This window comes from Ailuropoda melanoleuca, chromosome 8, assembly GCF_002007445.2.
Source record: "Ailuropoda melanoleuca isolate Jingjing chromosome 8, ASM200744v2, whole genome shotgun sequence".
Taxonomy (NCBI): Eukaryota; Metazoa; Chordata; class Mammalia; order Carnivora; family Ursidae; genus Ailuropoda; species Ailuropoda melanoleuca.
The window spans coordinates 7,002,327-7,017,295 of record NC_048225.1 but is presented as its reverse complement, the minus strand read 5'-3'; the positions used below and the strand labels follow the sequence as shown (position 1 = coordinate 7,017,295).

General features: G+C 41.4%; 1 protein-coding gene across 5 annotated transcripts in view; it reads right to left on the bottom strand.

Annotated features, from left to right (window-relative positions):
• Positions 1-856: 856 nt before the first annotated feature.
• ZC3H12C (zinc finger CCCH-type containing 12C) overlaps positions 857-14,969 on the bottom strand; it is a 74,145-nt gene continuing 60,032 nt past the window's right edge. For all 5 annotated transcript variants that reach the window (XM_034665713.1, XM_034665712.1, XM_034665716.1 and 2 more), the window contains exons 4-6: positions 10,478-10,712; positions 8,645-8,751; positions 857-8,024 (exon numbers count right to left, since the gene is read on the bottom strand). In XM_034665713.1, the coding sequence (XP_034521604.1) occupies positions 6,628-8,024; positions 8,645-8,751; positions 10,478-10,712 (1,739 nt within the window). In that variant the 3' untranslated portion in view covers positions 857-6,627. The remainder of the gene's footprint in view (positions 8,025-8,644; positions 8,752-10,477; positions 10,713-14,969) is intronic.

The following is a 14,969-nucleotide window of genomic DNA, read 5'->3' as shown; positions in this document are numbered from 1 at the left end:
TTTCTCTGTAGATGCAGGAACGAGGTGGGGGAGGAATGAACTAGGAGCACTAGCCCTCGGGGTAGCCTCCTTGGCTGCCTCCCTGGATCCTCAGTCCCGCCTCTCCCGCCGCACAGGGACTGGGAATGCGCTGTGTTCTCTGCCAGCTACAGCTGAACATCCCAGTCGACTCTGCTGATGGAGATGAGTGAACTCACCTCAATCCAGATCCCAGGTAAAGAGCTTGGGGGGGGGGCGCGCACCTGACAAATGGTGATTTTAGGAAAACAAAAACAAAAAACCAAGAAGCAAAATGAAAAACTGAAAAACAATGGATAAAAAAAAAACAACCAAAACCCTCTCTGATCTGGAAATAAGTTTCTTAGACACGGACATAGAACATGAATATGCTAGGTCATGAACATCTTTGGAGCATTTTGGATTTGTGACTACATACGAAATAGAATATTTTCAATTCCTAGTGGGTATAAAATAAGGGAAGTGAACCCATTTCGAGTAGGCATTGGTGGGATTCTAAGCTTGACTCAGGCCGGGAAGGGTGCAGCAAACGAGATCCACACAACCGAGACCTCAGCAGGTCACGAGATGATGCAGAAAGCCCTAAGTAGCTTAGGTCAATCACTGGTGGGAAATTATTAGACTAGTAAGGAATGACTAGTTGTCTTCGGCCTTTAATTCCCGTGTTCGTATGAGTTAACGATGGCTCTAACACGTTGGTAATGAACATGTGCACATCCTATGTTCTTCACCACAGGATACAGGCAAACCACGGGACTAGAGAAAGGTGCTCTCGATTGTTCAGCATCTGTGCTTCTGCAGGAGATCAATTTCATCATGACACAAAAACAAACCACCATTAAAAAAAAAATGAAATTTTTAATTTTTTTTCTCAGTGGCAGATTCACATCGCTGTTCTGATATGGATTTCCAGTAAGTCTAAAATACTGATTTTTGGAGTTGTAAAAATTCCATTACAGAAACAGAGAACAGAGGGCTAAACAGAATCACATCAGTTTGTCAGATGGTTGTTCTAAACATTCTTTACCTTATTTTCCTATAAGAAAAGTTTGAGAGACTAAACTGGAAATTCCATCAGCATTGGACTATGGTCTTGGGGGCGGGGAACAACCTAACAGGAAACGATGAGATCAGTCATCTGGTTCACTAGCAGCGCTGGGTTTATGTCTCTGAGGAGGTTTGCATGTATTTTGTATTAGGTAGGAAACATAAAATTTCAAAAAAAACTAGAGAAAATCTAAAACATACACACTGTATAAAAATAAGCCATTGCTTTTCAATGTTGGTTTTTTTTTTCCCCCTTGAGACATAAGCTGCTTTAAGTGAGAGAGAGGGATCAAAAGCTCTAATGGACAATCTGTTATGCATCCGAAATATCTTATGCAGACAATTGGCAGATTTGGTACATGGTTTAAAAGTGAAGTTTTACAAATTTTATCAAACTAAATTAAAAGATGCACAGACTTTTCAAAAAAATTTTAACTGCCAAATGGTCAAAACCTTAAATTGTTTTTGAATCATAAGACTAGGGACCATAGGGAAAAAGCTACACCGAACACATAACAGTGTTATCGTGACAAAGCAAAGAGCAAGTTAACAGACGGCATTAAAGAAGAAAAAAAGTAATCATTTTAAACCGTAAACACTGTTAAAAATCTAGAGTTGTATTCCAATTTTAAAAGAAAGTATAACTGAAGTGGATGGTAATGTTCAAAACTATTTAATGTTCTTATGGAAATAATGTTATAACGTTAACACAATTTATAAAGCACTGTGAATGAACACGCTCAGCAGTGTGTAGTTTCAATGAATTTAAAATCACACATGATCATGTTAAGAATATCATTCACCAAGGACAGTCCCAAGGTGTCTAAAAAGATCTATACTAAAGGTCTGGACAGAGAAAGCAGGGATATGCTTGGTTTCTTAAAAGAGTCACAATACAGCAAATGCACATTATACCTACAATACACTAGTCACAATTTTTAATCTTACAGAATAAAGCTATAGTATGTGAAATTACAATATATTTATCTTCTTTAAAACCATTTTTAAAGAAGGGCACATATGTAATTTTTTTTAGAAGTCAAAAAACCAGCAGAAAGATGTAACTGACAAATGCAGTCATTAAAATATTTTGTGGCTAATTACATGCTAATTTTCAAAACACAACAGAATTTTTGGTCCAAGAGGCCCTTAAAAAACTAAATGTAGGTAAGGTATTCCCATTTATCAACAGAAACACAAAGTTCATGAAAAAATTTCAATACTTATTAAAACATCTGTTGCCAGAACGTTTTTTGTGTGTGTGCCGTTAAACATTAAGCAGTATCTCTAATAAGTAATGGATAGGACAGAATAAACAAGGAAATTAAGATGCTTTAATAGGACCGTCTTGCAATCCTCTTTTGAAGGCCTTCAATCACATTGTCTTTGAATGTCAACTGAAATACGCTCTTATTTCTTGTATTAACATGTATCAGGACTTCCGGCTTAATAATCCTGGTTTTCTCCCTCTGGCACAGGGATGTGTGAACTCCCGCCCACCGGCCCAACCGGCCCCCTGCCTGTTTCGATAAGTAAAGTTTGATGGCCGCACAGCCACACTGCTCATTGACGCTCTTGTCTGTGGCTGCGTTTGTGCTGTACGTGCAGAGGTGAGCAGTTTAGAGAGACCAGAAGATTCTCAAACTCTGGGCTAGTTACTGCCTGATCCTTTATCGAAAATGTTGGTCAGTCCCTGCCCTAGGGAGTTTCCCAGGCCAATCTGAAATCAGGCTTGCTTCTCTACTTTCATTAACTCTGCTTTCTTTTATGCTAATGCACATGTGTAGTTCATGGATTTTATACTTCATTTTATTTGTGGGTGTATACCTAGGAAGCTCATCTTGAGTAAGTCAGTCGGATAGAAAAATGAGAAGGAAAACAAATATGCCTTAGGGTCAGTGCCATTAAACCGGGGGAAAAAACAGCTCGAGAGTTTTCAAAACACACACACACACACACACAAACACACACACACCCAGAGCCATATCTAACCTATCAAACTAATAGCTACAACATAATCAAAGTATGTTTGTTTTATAAATATATTACTGTCCATATACATAGATACATCCGTAAAAGACACGTTAAATAATTATCTGTATAATCAATACTACTTTAAGTTTTTTGTGTGTTTTAAAATTACACATTCTATTAAAATTATCAAAATAACTCTTTAAAAATACCAGGAATAAAACCATTGAAGAGTTGCTTTCCATTCAAGTGGTTCTAAAATCTTATCGTTGGTCGTCCAGACTCCAGGCTTGGTCCTCCACAACTCAGACATAGTTCAATGGAGGGAAGGTCAGCCACCGAAAGCATAACACCCTCTCCCGTTTTTAATACTTCATGACAAGTATGTAGGCATGTATGTATATATACATATAAAAATGCTCTTTTTTAGTTATATTACATATTCTCATAAAGGAAATTTCATAAAAGCACAAAGTTCAAGTTTCTACCAGTATCACACATTTGATACTGGTGTGCGTTTCTTTCAAATGTTGAGGTCAATGACAAACTCTATCAGGATACAGAGATCATAAATGGACAGAAAACAGACTTATCATGTGCAGGGAGGAAACCGTGAGGGCCAGGATTTGGCCAGCTGGATGCTACTCCCTCTATACTGAGACAGAGACAGTGAACCGGCTAATTACTGGGTAAAAGTACAGTCAACTGTCAGTGATTCAGGGGCAGAATATTCCAATCTGAAGTCTTTCTCTTCTATCAGTTGACCACTCTGGGCAGTTTCTCTGCTAACACCTCCCTCTCCACTTACCTACTAGCAAATCTGGTAAAAGATAGGATTAAGGTAAAAAGTTTCAGCTACACTGAAGGTTTGGGATTAGCCATGGATTTAATTTAACGATGGATCCTTTTACTTATTGCTTTAGAGAATTAAGAATTTGCTGTATCTAAAGTCTGCCAAATATCTCATTCTTAAGCTCTGAAAGCAACATGGGTGCTTACAAACAAACAAACAAACAAAAAAAAAAACAAAAAAGGGAGGGGGACAAATTGTCCTCTTGACCTAAGAAAACTGCTAGTTCTTCACTCACAAGTCATGATACTGAAGAGTTTCAGTGTGAGCGGTTCAGAGCTATTCACTTCAGGACAGGTAGTGGCAAGCTACACTCTTTCCACGGTCTACAACCCACGAAGCAACGACAAATGGTTAGCTAAAAACACGAGCAGCTCAGACTGAGTATGATACACACATCACCGAAGGTCTCACTGAAATAGATTTCGTACAGTTTGGCAGAATCTTCAGATAGTGAAAATGCTAACATGAAGAAAATGGCAAAACCTACATTTTAAAAGGGATTTCATACTAAACAAAGAAAAAAAAAGGCTTAGAACAGGACTAAAAAGGTACTCCACATCTGTAACCCTGTATTTGGCACTCATTTACTCCTACCCTACACTTGTTCCACAGAGTGACCGATGAAATCAGGGAGAAGAGATTCACAAAGTGAGCAGGGTCGTACCCAGACATTACTCAGAACGGACTGCGTGGCTCTGTCTGCACTGTTTCTGGGTACAGAGGAAGGCCACACTCACCTCAACAACAGCAGTAATTGTGTAGAACACCACTTTCCTGAATTAAGTTTGCTGAACACGGTTCAGATTATTGGATATGTCAATATGCACAATGCCTTTTAGAAGCATTTACTGTATACCCAAATCCTACTTCATGCAACACACAGTGTCACACAAGTAGTGAAAATGTTATCCTAGTCAAAGGTGCTTGGACATTATTTTCAGGCAGCATTTTACCTTTATTTTTAAGTTCTCACTAGGTTTTAGAAAGTAAATGCCAATAAATGTATTTAATATATTTAATATAGTCTATAAAACTAAGACAGACACTTTTATTTACCTAAATTGTTACTTTTATTTTCTACCCTATCCTAGACCTCAATTGTACTTTAAAATTTTGTATTTAAATAAGGGATAAAATGTTGCCCAAAAGTCTAATCATAGTTACACATTTGTGTTTTCACTAGATCTACAAATCAAAATAGTTCTTATAGTTAAAAAGATACAATTTGTATCAACAGTAAAAGGTACTTTCTGGCTCTTCAGGGCTTTACTTCAAACTATAGCATAGAGAATGGTCAGAACACCCAGGGCATTGAGGCAGACGACAGAAACAGATCAGAAGTCTGTCGCACAAAATTCAGAGCCTGGAGGCAACAGCGAGGTCATGTGAGGCACACACGACTGTCCGCCCCTCAATGCGAGGTCTGTCTGCTGGGGACAAAAATGAATTTGCATCTAGCAAAACCCATGACTTTGAAACCAGAAATATCCCTTACTAATACTAGAACAGACTTTAGTCTGTAGCTAAAACTACACTATTTGTGGCAAGAATCTGGCCTTAATAATATAACAGGCCCCCCCAAAAAACTACTTTCAGGAAAATGGAAAATATACAGTATCTTACAAACATTTTAAGTTACCACTTGCAATGCCTCCACCACCTTTCCTATAATGCAGTACCCGTCGATTCTGCGTCTCCTCAACGCATACGCCTCAGGCCAGCCTTGATGAACAGGAAAGCTAAAGAGTATATTAAATATAAAAGTTGCATTGAGAATACTTAGATTCATTAAAAACAGGCAAGTACTGTGAAAGGGTTCTTTTATCCAGTATTGTTGTGCCCCGAAACAAAAAGGACAAACACATTCAAAATACGGGTTGATGAGAATCTGGGAATTCAATTCCATCTTCTACCGTCGAGAAGCACGTCATAGCTGGATAACAAAGCTCTAAACTGAAACAGTTACGGCTTTTGCCTTACTCGTTTAAAAAAAAAAAAAATGGAAACAATTTTTTCCATTGATTGCATCTGCTTTCCTTTAAGTCAACCATATTAAATTAACTAATTACTTAACAGAAACAAAAATCTGAACAAAAGTAAAACAATGAAAAGTGCCATATTGTAAATCATTCTAATATAGACTGTTACCCATTTCCATATAAACTGGTAACTTACATTTTGTTTAAAATATAAAGTCAGTGCTGTAGTATATCTTTGTTTCTATAAATAATGATTATAGCACAAAGAAGCCCACCTTCCCCAAATAAAAATAACTTAAAAAGCTGTAAAAGATTCCAATTAAGCTTGGCTTGCAAAAATAGTCGGCTAGGGTCTAGTCAAATGTTCGACATTCTGAAAGTATTGTAATTGCTTGCAATTGATAGACAAACACCAAGTTAATAAAACACAAAATAAGGATAAAAAGTGCTGCGTATAAACCCCTGATGCACCAAAGATCGATATCAAAGATCACAGAGACATCTAGTAATACACTGGAAAATTTCCAGCCAAGGAGAGAGCTTTAAAAAGGAAATGTTTAAAAAAGTTTGGATGTAAAGCAATCCCGTGATACTTCCACTATGTGGGGCTATACATACAGGTTCCATGATACAGTAGTTCACATAAATGGATACTATATAACCTCCTTGCCGGAAGGAGATCACGTGTGCTATTGTAGCAAACCTCCCTCAGCATTTGAGCTGAACAAAAAACTAAACACCACAAAGATGCATCATCTTTCAGTAGCCCAGCTGTGACTTCTCCACTAGAATGGCCGCGGCCAGCTGCTGGGCGTCTGTCATGTGAGGGTTCCTTTTCATGACCGATCTCACAAGGTCAGGGGGGAAGATGTTGCACAAGTTGACGTAGATCTTTTCTCGGTTGTCTTGGTACCTCGGAGGGTCTTGTGGCATTCCGCAGTACGGTATGCGCCACGTCGGCTCTTGCTGCTCAGGTAGGCTCTGGAAGGTGAACTGCTCGTAACACGGCTGCGTGGAGTTATCGGGCAAGGAGTAAGTCTGCCGGTAGCCGTACGCGTCCATGCCGTAACTCTGCCGATCCCAGCTTCCCAGCCCTTCCTGGTGGGAGTAAGGCTTCCTCGGTCGGGAAGGAGAGCTGTCATACAGCCGGGAGTCCGAAATGCTGTCTATTCGCGTGGCCACTAGGGACCGGCCCAGGTGGGGCGCCTTCGAGTGCGTGGAACTCGGAGGTGAGGGGTACTCGCCGGGGCAGCTGGACCGGGCCCCCACAGCTGGGTGCTGCAGGTGCACAGCCAGGTGTGGAAGAGGAGGCTTGTGATGGTACTTTGGTTCTTCGTGACTGTAACTTTGCACTCTAGCTAAGGGGTCGTGGAAATTCTGCAGGAAAGGCTGGGAGTTAAGGCGGCTGTGCGGGTGCATGTGTTGACACTTGAGATTCTCGTCCAGCTGAGGATCGGGAGAACTGACGTAGGACCGGTCGTTGTACCCCACGTAGGAGTCACTGCTCCCACAGCTCATGCTCCCTTCACTGCTGCAGTCAGAAGCTACGGAGCTGATCCTGTAATCTGTGTCCAGGGAGAAACGCCTTTCAGGACTGCGCGGGCCTGAGATACTCAGATTTGAATAAGCATTCAACATGGAATAGTATCCGATGTCAACAGGCGAGTCACATTTGGGATACTGTTCATAAGGCATTGGCGTTCCGTGATTTTTGGTTGCCATCATCATGGGAGGATATTGTCCCTGTGGTCTTTGATCCTGAGGTGGGAAATGAACTCCAGATGGAAGGCCATTGCTTAGAGATGCAGTGCTTTGGGGTTTTGCAGTAGGAGTAGCCGGGATACTAACTAACGAAGGTACAGACCTGGTTTCCAATTTGTTTTTGGTGGGAAGCTTTTCCTCTAGGTCTTGGTAGACTTGGGTTCTTATGCTTGGGTCCGATTGCCTCTTTGGAGCACCTCGTTTGACATCGGAAGTGCTGTCTGCTTTTGTACTGCAGGGAACACTGTTGCTTTTTACCAGTCCTCCTTCGTTGGCGGTTTTGGCTGCGGTGTTTCTAGACATGGCACGAAGCTCATCAGCCACCGACCGCTGCGGCTGGCTGCCCCTCTCGGGATGGTAATATTTGCACTTGTGTCCATAGGTACACTTCTTTCCTACGAAGAGGAACACGAATTAGGCGAAGGAGCGTACCACCAGACCTGGCAGCTCAGTCTCGCATGACTGTTTTAACTTGTGAAAGAAACAAAGGCAGAAATGGAAGGTATGCTAAGTCGCTCCTCTGTCCCTTACTCGGGAGACCTGCTCCCTTTCAGTTGTCCCCCTGTGGTCCTCTCTAGTGCACACAATACACTGGCCCGGTAATTAAGTCACCTCCAGAGGTTTGGGTTAATACCCTGTGTCCTCCGCTCCTACCTGCCCATCCTCTTCCAGTCTGGCTTCCTAATCGGGACCTTCTGCTCTGAAGAGCACAACGTACCGCAGTAACACGCGAAGCCCTGCCCATCTGTGGCGTAGCTCCGCGTCAGAGCGCCACGTTTTCACCTGCCTGAATTAGCAGACTTTTTGGAACCATGTTTTGGGAAATAAATTTGCATTGAACCCGACTAGATAAAAATAATTACTTTTTTTTTTTTTAGGCTAAGATGTTTTAATTACGATCTAAAGAACCACATACTATACCATCCAAAAGAGAACATGTTTATTTTTATTAACAAAAGTTTAACAACATACTGTGTTCTAAAGGCACATATTAAATGGTTATAAGGAAAGTTACCGTATGGACAAGGCTGCTTTTTGTGTTCAGGAACAATAGGTTTCTTCCTCAGAAAATTATCCAGGCTTGGGCCGTGTCTGCCAAGAGGGTCATCAGGGGGCATGAACCTGTCATGGAGAGAATACAAAATGACACCTAAGTAGGAGGCTGGTAATTTAATTCTGAAGACAGAAGGTAGAGACTGATTCACTCTAAGGTCTTTAAAACGTTTTTAATCAACTATTTTGATTCAGCATTCATGGGGTAAAAAAATCTCGGTACACAGAATTTTCTTAATGAACACAAAATTACAGTGTGTCAAGCCAAACTTGTATTGGTTTTAATTCAATTTATTTAATTCATGTTCTCACGAATTCTTTCTTCCTGTCAGTCTTGGGATTTTGTAAGGACTTCAGAAAACAACACAATGCCATTCTAGGCGAGTTTCCGAGCCTCAATCTTGTCAAGTAGTAAAGGGCCGGGCAAGCGAGGAGCAGCGGACAGGAAGACGGACACTGGCCCAACCCCGTTCCAGGCCCGAGGTACCCCCTTCTCCTTTCTTCCTGACAGTGGGCTCTTCAGGTATTAATTTTTGCAGATTAATACACTTTCCTAATTAAGTGACTTTGATCTAAGTTCACACAGTATAGCTGAGATTCCACGTCGAACCCCACAGCCCATTCTCTTTGTGCCTCAGCAGAGAGATGGAAAAAATCTCCCAGACACGAGTTCACGGCATGAGTAAGATAACAGGAGGATGTTATAATGGACAATCTCTGCTACCTGTTACGTCACTGTTGGAACTTGAAACGGGCCAAGAGGTTACCCATGAAATGTGAACACTGTGGTTTGAACTCTTAAGGGAGTGTCAATGTGGCTGAGAACACTTAGCAAATACAGTGTTTACTATTCATTAAAACAAGATGGCAACATTATTAAAAACAGGAGAGTCAACTCAATCCTATGATCTTAATACAATTATGTGTTGCATTTTAGTCATTTCTGTATGCATACACATTTCATAAACACGAATATGATTTTGTGCTTTGTCTCTGTAGCAAATTTCCATGTTCCTCAATAGCCTTCATACTCATAATGCTGAAGAGCTGAAGAATATTCCAGTAGTTGTGGAGTGTCTTAACTGATTTCTCTTCTGTACCTTTAGCTGCCTCGGAACTCTTGCAATTATAAAGAATACAGAAACGAACATATCTGGTCTTTTTCCCTCAGGCTATATATTCCCGGAAAGCAGATGATGGGCCTGAGAGGGTATACGTATTTCCAAGGCTTCTGCTGACCTGCGCCAAACTGTATTGGCCATTTCACTATATCTCTAACAGCATAAAGCACATACAAAAAAATATTTTTGTGAATTAAGTGGGTAAAAGTTCTTTGTAGATTTAGTTTGCATTTTTGATTCCCCCATATTTATAAATATACTTATTTCTCAGGAGACCCGCTTTCTGTTGTCGTCTGTCCATTTATCAACTTAACGGCTAGAGTCTTATCATTGGTATAACATTTAAAAACATCATGTATTTTAAAAAAATATATTTAAGCGATCAAGGCTCTAGGCAGATTTTGAAAGGCAGTGTTTTTGGGGGTCGATATGTTCCAAAACCATTCCCGTCTGTTCTGACAGACTTGCCGTGTTCGTGTCCTACAGCGCAGGGGCCTGTCCCTCCCCCCACGGCTTCCTGACTCCCACTGAGGATCAGAGGGGAAATCCGCTGTGGGAAGAAAAGTGCCTTCGGTCTGGTCCGTGGCAGGCGGAGCGAGGGCTCCTGCAGCAGCTGCCACGGACGGCTGCGTCTGCGGGGAAGCAGGACCTGGTCAGTGAACAGTTTCACTTACTTGTCATTGACAAAGGAGTACATTAACAATCGCTCATCTATGAACTTCTTCCACTCTGGTTTCTCGTTCGCCAGGTCCCGGTAGTTGTCATTGGACACAATGATCCCATCGGACTCAAAAGCCAGCTTCACGATGAACCGGTCGTCGTAGCACACCACCCGCCTGCCCTGCACTCGTCGGGAGGGCGTGAACACCAGGATTTTCTCCTTCTCTAATTTCCGCAGAATTTCTTGATCTGCAAGAACAATCAGGGCAGAATTTCAGGAGTAAGTACATACGTAACACAGAGGGCAACTTGCATATCATCTGAGCTTTTATGAGAGGAACTGGATTTATGCCATCATTTCATTAGGGATTATGATTTACAGTTTATAGATAGAATACATTTTTAATTCCCAATATTCTTCCTTGAGGATTGCAATAATAAAGGCTTTAAAAGTAGCCCCCAAAGTAATTAAAAACAATTTGAAACTTTAACAGAATAAAAATCCATGTGCTCAGTGATGTTTTTCATTATGCCGTTCTGACAAAGCAGCTGTGGGGCTCAGGTGTGTGCCCCCCCCAACCCTCATTTGTCCTTCTGTTTTCTGACTAGTGGAGGTGATGGGGGGAGAGTCTGAGAAGCACTAGCAGAAGTCGCTGGGGTGGCAGGGGGGTGTCTCATGATGTGGAAGGTTCATGGAGGAGGCAGGGAGATCAGAACTGTTGTTAGGGACGGGACCGTTACACGTTTCATGTCCTTTCCCAGGAAACGTGGCAACGAGCACAGCATTGTTCCAGAGCTGGGGCTGCATGAAGGGGAGCGTAGAAGCGACTGCAGGGGGAGCTGCCCCGACGGAGTAAGGACAGCTGTTCTTCAGCACTTTGTAACTCGGACTTGCGGAGTGGTTTTTGTTTTAAAAAGGTGCTGGAGTTCCTATTTTGATAATTGATAAAAATTCTCTCTCCACCACCCCTCCTCCCTTCTTTGGCTCTTCCACCTCCTGTCTTCCCACCATCGTACATTTGGGCCCAGAATCAGGGGGTCATGATTTAAAAACAAAACAAAAAAACGAAAAACTACTACTCTGTTTATTAACTGGAATTGCTAATTTTTTAAAAATCTGTTTTTAGCCACCAGTATGGCATACCTATGCTACGGTGTGTCAAGTGTCACTGGCCACCAGGGTTAAGAATGACCTCTCCTCAAGAAGGTGTCAGTCACTGGACGGGCAAGCCGACTAGGTAAGCAAGGGTCCCGGGGATGGAACAGAAGAGAGATTAGGTGTCGCTGGCTCTAAAGCTGGTGTATAGATGACATGATGTTCCTGACATGACTTCATCAAGACCAGAACACTGGTTTAGAAAAGCAGCAGAGTAGAATTGGAGGAAGTGTGGGTGTTCGAAGCAGCAAATCATGGGTAGATCTGAGGTTCTGGCATTTTCTATATTTGGCAGTCAGACCTTACTGAGCCTCTGATGCAGTCAGGAGGCTAGAAGTCAGGGAGCTGTCACATAGACAAGCACTTAGCACAGAGCCTAGCAAGCTCTCCACCCCGTTCAACTGAATTTTAACAGGTAACTTGATCTCTCAATCACAGAAAACCAGTACAAACTCAAAAGCTCAGTTTCAACGATGGGATTTGTCATAATTATTTGTGTTGCCCTGATAAACGACATGTGGTACCTGCCCTCAAAATGTTTCTATTTCCATTAGCAGAACAGGACTTACTCCATAAACATGTGTAGAATGAGTGCTTGGGGGGGGTTTAGAGATGGGTCTTCTGAGGTCTTCCCGGTTAGCTGCTGCGTTCGTTAACAAGCCCTGCTACTTTATTTGTGGGAGTGTTACTCATACACGGTACGCCACGACATGATCAGAGAAAGAAGTGTGCTGGCCTAATGGTCAACATCATCTTGCTTAATTTGCTTTTTCTAGAACAGCTAATTTGAGGTAAAAAGGACGCCCATTAGGATAAATAATCCTAACTTAAGTAGATATAGATTCATATGGCTAATTCCTAGCACAGCACCTGATAACAAGGTTTGTGCTTGTAAAATTGGTGTTGCCTCATTGGAAGAAGCTCGAGTCCGAATCTCTATGGGAGAGCCTGAAAATATGGGTCAAGTTTCCTTTTTTGTACTGTGAAAAAATAATGGACCATTCAATTTACCAGGTTTTATCTGGATGATGGTTTTAGTTGGAATTATTACCTGGGGGGAGAAAACACCTATGGACCTTTGAGCAGCCCTTAGACAAGGCAGGGTTAGGGTGTGACCCCCTCACTCCCTCCCCCCCCAGAACTTAACTACCGCGTGGAAGCCACATCTTCTATGTTACATATATTCTATACTATATTCTTAAAGTCAGCTAGAGAAAAAATGTTACGAAGAAAATCATAAGTTAAACTACGTTCACAGCACACTATGGTTGTTCAGGGTCAAGTGGAGTTGAATGCAGTTTACAAAGTATATTGCAGCCTGATGTGTTCCAGAGCCCTGCGTGCTGGTATTTTAAAAATTAAACTCAGACACACCGGCCACGCCCGTGATCTTTTTCCCTTCTTCTTGGGCTCATCTTCTTTCCATGTCAAGCTTTCCAGTCATTTACATGTATAAATATTGTTTTCTCTTTTTCAATTTATTTTCCCCTATTCTTTAAAGTACTCTAAATTCCTTGAGCAAAATTAGGAAAGGGAAAATACTCAGAAGGAGGGAGAAATAAAACCTCATAAAGTCATGAAACTGAGTCAATTACTGTGACTACTTTGGCATATTTCCTTCTAGTCATTTTCTCTGTATTCTGTTCTTACCATCATTGGTCTATGGATAAACAGGCTTGCGTGCACATGAGTGCATACATACACGCACACAATAAAACTTATATGGAAAAGAGCATTTCTTCAGACCATTAGAAATTCTGCCTAAATATTCTAATACATATTCTAACTTCTCGAACCATTCTAGTGAATGTATGGTTTATTTCTATATTTTTTTCTATTTGAGTAATAATGCACTGAATGTCTTTGTGGTTCTAAATCTGTGCCTGTAATTCTGCTTTATTTTCTGAGGACTTATGCCTAGAAGGGGAACTAGTAGATCCAAGAATATTAATATCTGAAGACCCAACTGTTTTTTAGAGAGGTTGTAACAATTTGTTTCCACAGCAGTGAAGGAAGAGCTCCCCCAGGCTTACCAGTTTTTCAATCTCTGCTAATTTGATGGGTGAAATACAAGAGTTGTTTAAATTTGTCTTTTTTTAAAAAGATTTTATTTGAGAGTGAGAGAGCTAGAGAGCACAAGCTGGGAAAGAGGGAGAGGGAGAAGCAGACTCCCCACTGAGCAGAGAGCCTGATGCGGGGCTTGATCCTAGGACCCTGGGATCATGACCTGAGCCGAAGGCAGACACTTCACCAACTGAGCCACGCAGGCGCCCCTAAATTTCTTTTTTTTCTTATTAGGCACCTGCGTTCTGTGAGCTATTCCTACCATGTTACCATTTGTATCCTGGGGAGAGCTCTGTGTTTTCCTGGTGTGTATGAGCTCTTTAGATGTTAAGGATGTTGATTCCTTGCTTGTATTTTTTTTCCCTCTTAGGTAAATAAAAGTTCTTATTTTAAAGAAAACTTCCCAAAATACAGTTGTTTAGATTTTCATGCAATGAAAATTATCTTTTCCTTTGTAATTTCTTCCCAAAATTTTAAATTTGGTAAGGTTTTCCCCAGCCAAAGACTATTGTTTTTTGACAATTCTTCAACCACCTGGAATGTACTGTTACATGATGTAAGAGAAGGATCTAAATATGTACATTTTTTCTAAGAGTTATCCAATGTCTTGGTGCTCCTGCTGCATTCTGGAGCCTTCTTCCCTTTACACTCATATGGACTAGGGTCTGCTTCCACAGGTCTAGACTACCATGTCTTGCTTATCTGTTCTTACGCCAGCGCAAGTAATGACTGAATGATTAATCTTCCCTTCAGGCATGTGCTCTGTGGTCTCTGTTTTTGATTTGAAAAGTATAGTTTTCTTCACACAGGTTCCTCAGTTTCTGTTAATGCTGGAGGTGGAGAGAGGGGCAGGAACAGTTAACTTCAGCAAAATGTTCAGCAATGTGTCTGCCTGAAACTCATACATTTAAAAATTACAAAATAACACAAAATACAGACACTTCACTGACGGAGTCCTTTCCTTCTGCTTCACCCCAGACAGCAGCCCCCCAGGGTCCTGAAGGTCTGTTTTGAACTATGTCGCTGATTTCATATCACAGAAAGGGACACAGAGGTCCAAGCACGTTGCTCCAATGGCTAGGAAGTGGCAAAACCAGAATTTTAATCTAGGTCTCCTGACTCCTATGCATGTCCCAAAGTCAAAATGTGACGAAGCTTCCAAATGACAAAAAGAAAACAACCCCAAACCATTGGTTTATGGAGCAAGGATTACTATTTCCTTAACCTCAGAGTTTATAAACTCACCAACAACGCTGAGGTCTCACCCCAGAGAATGTGGCAGTCAC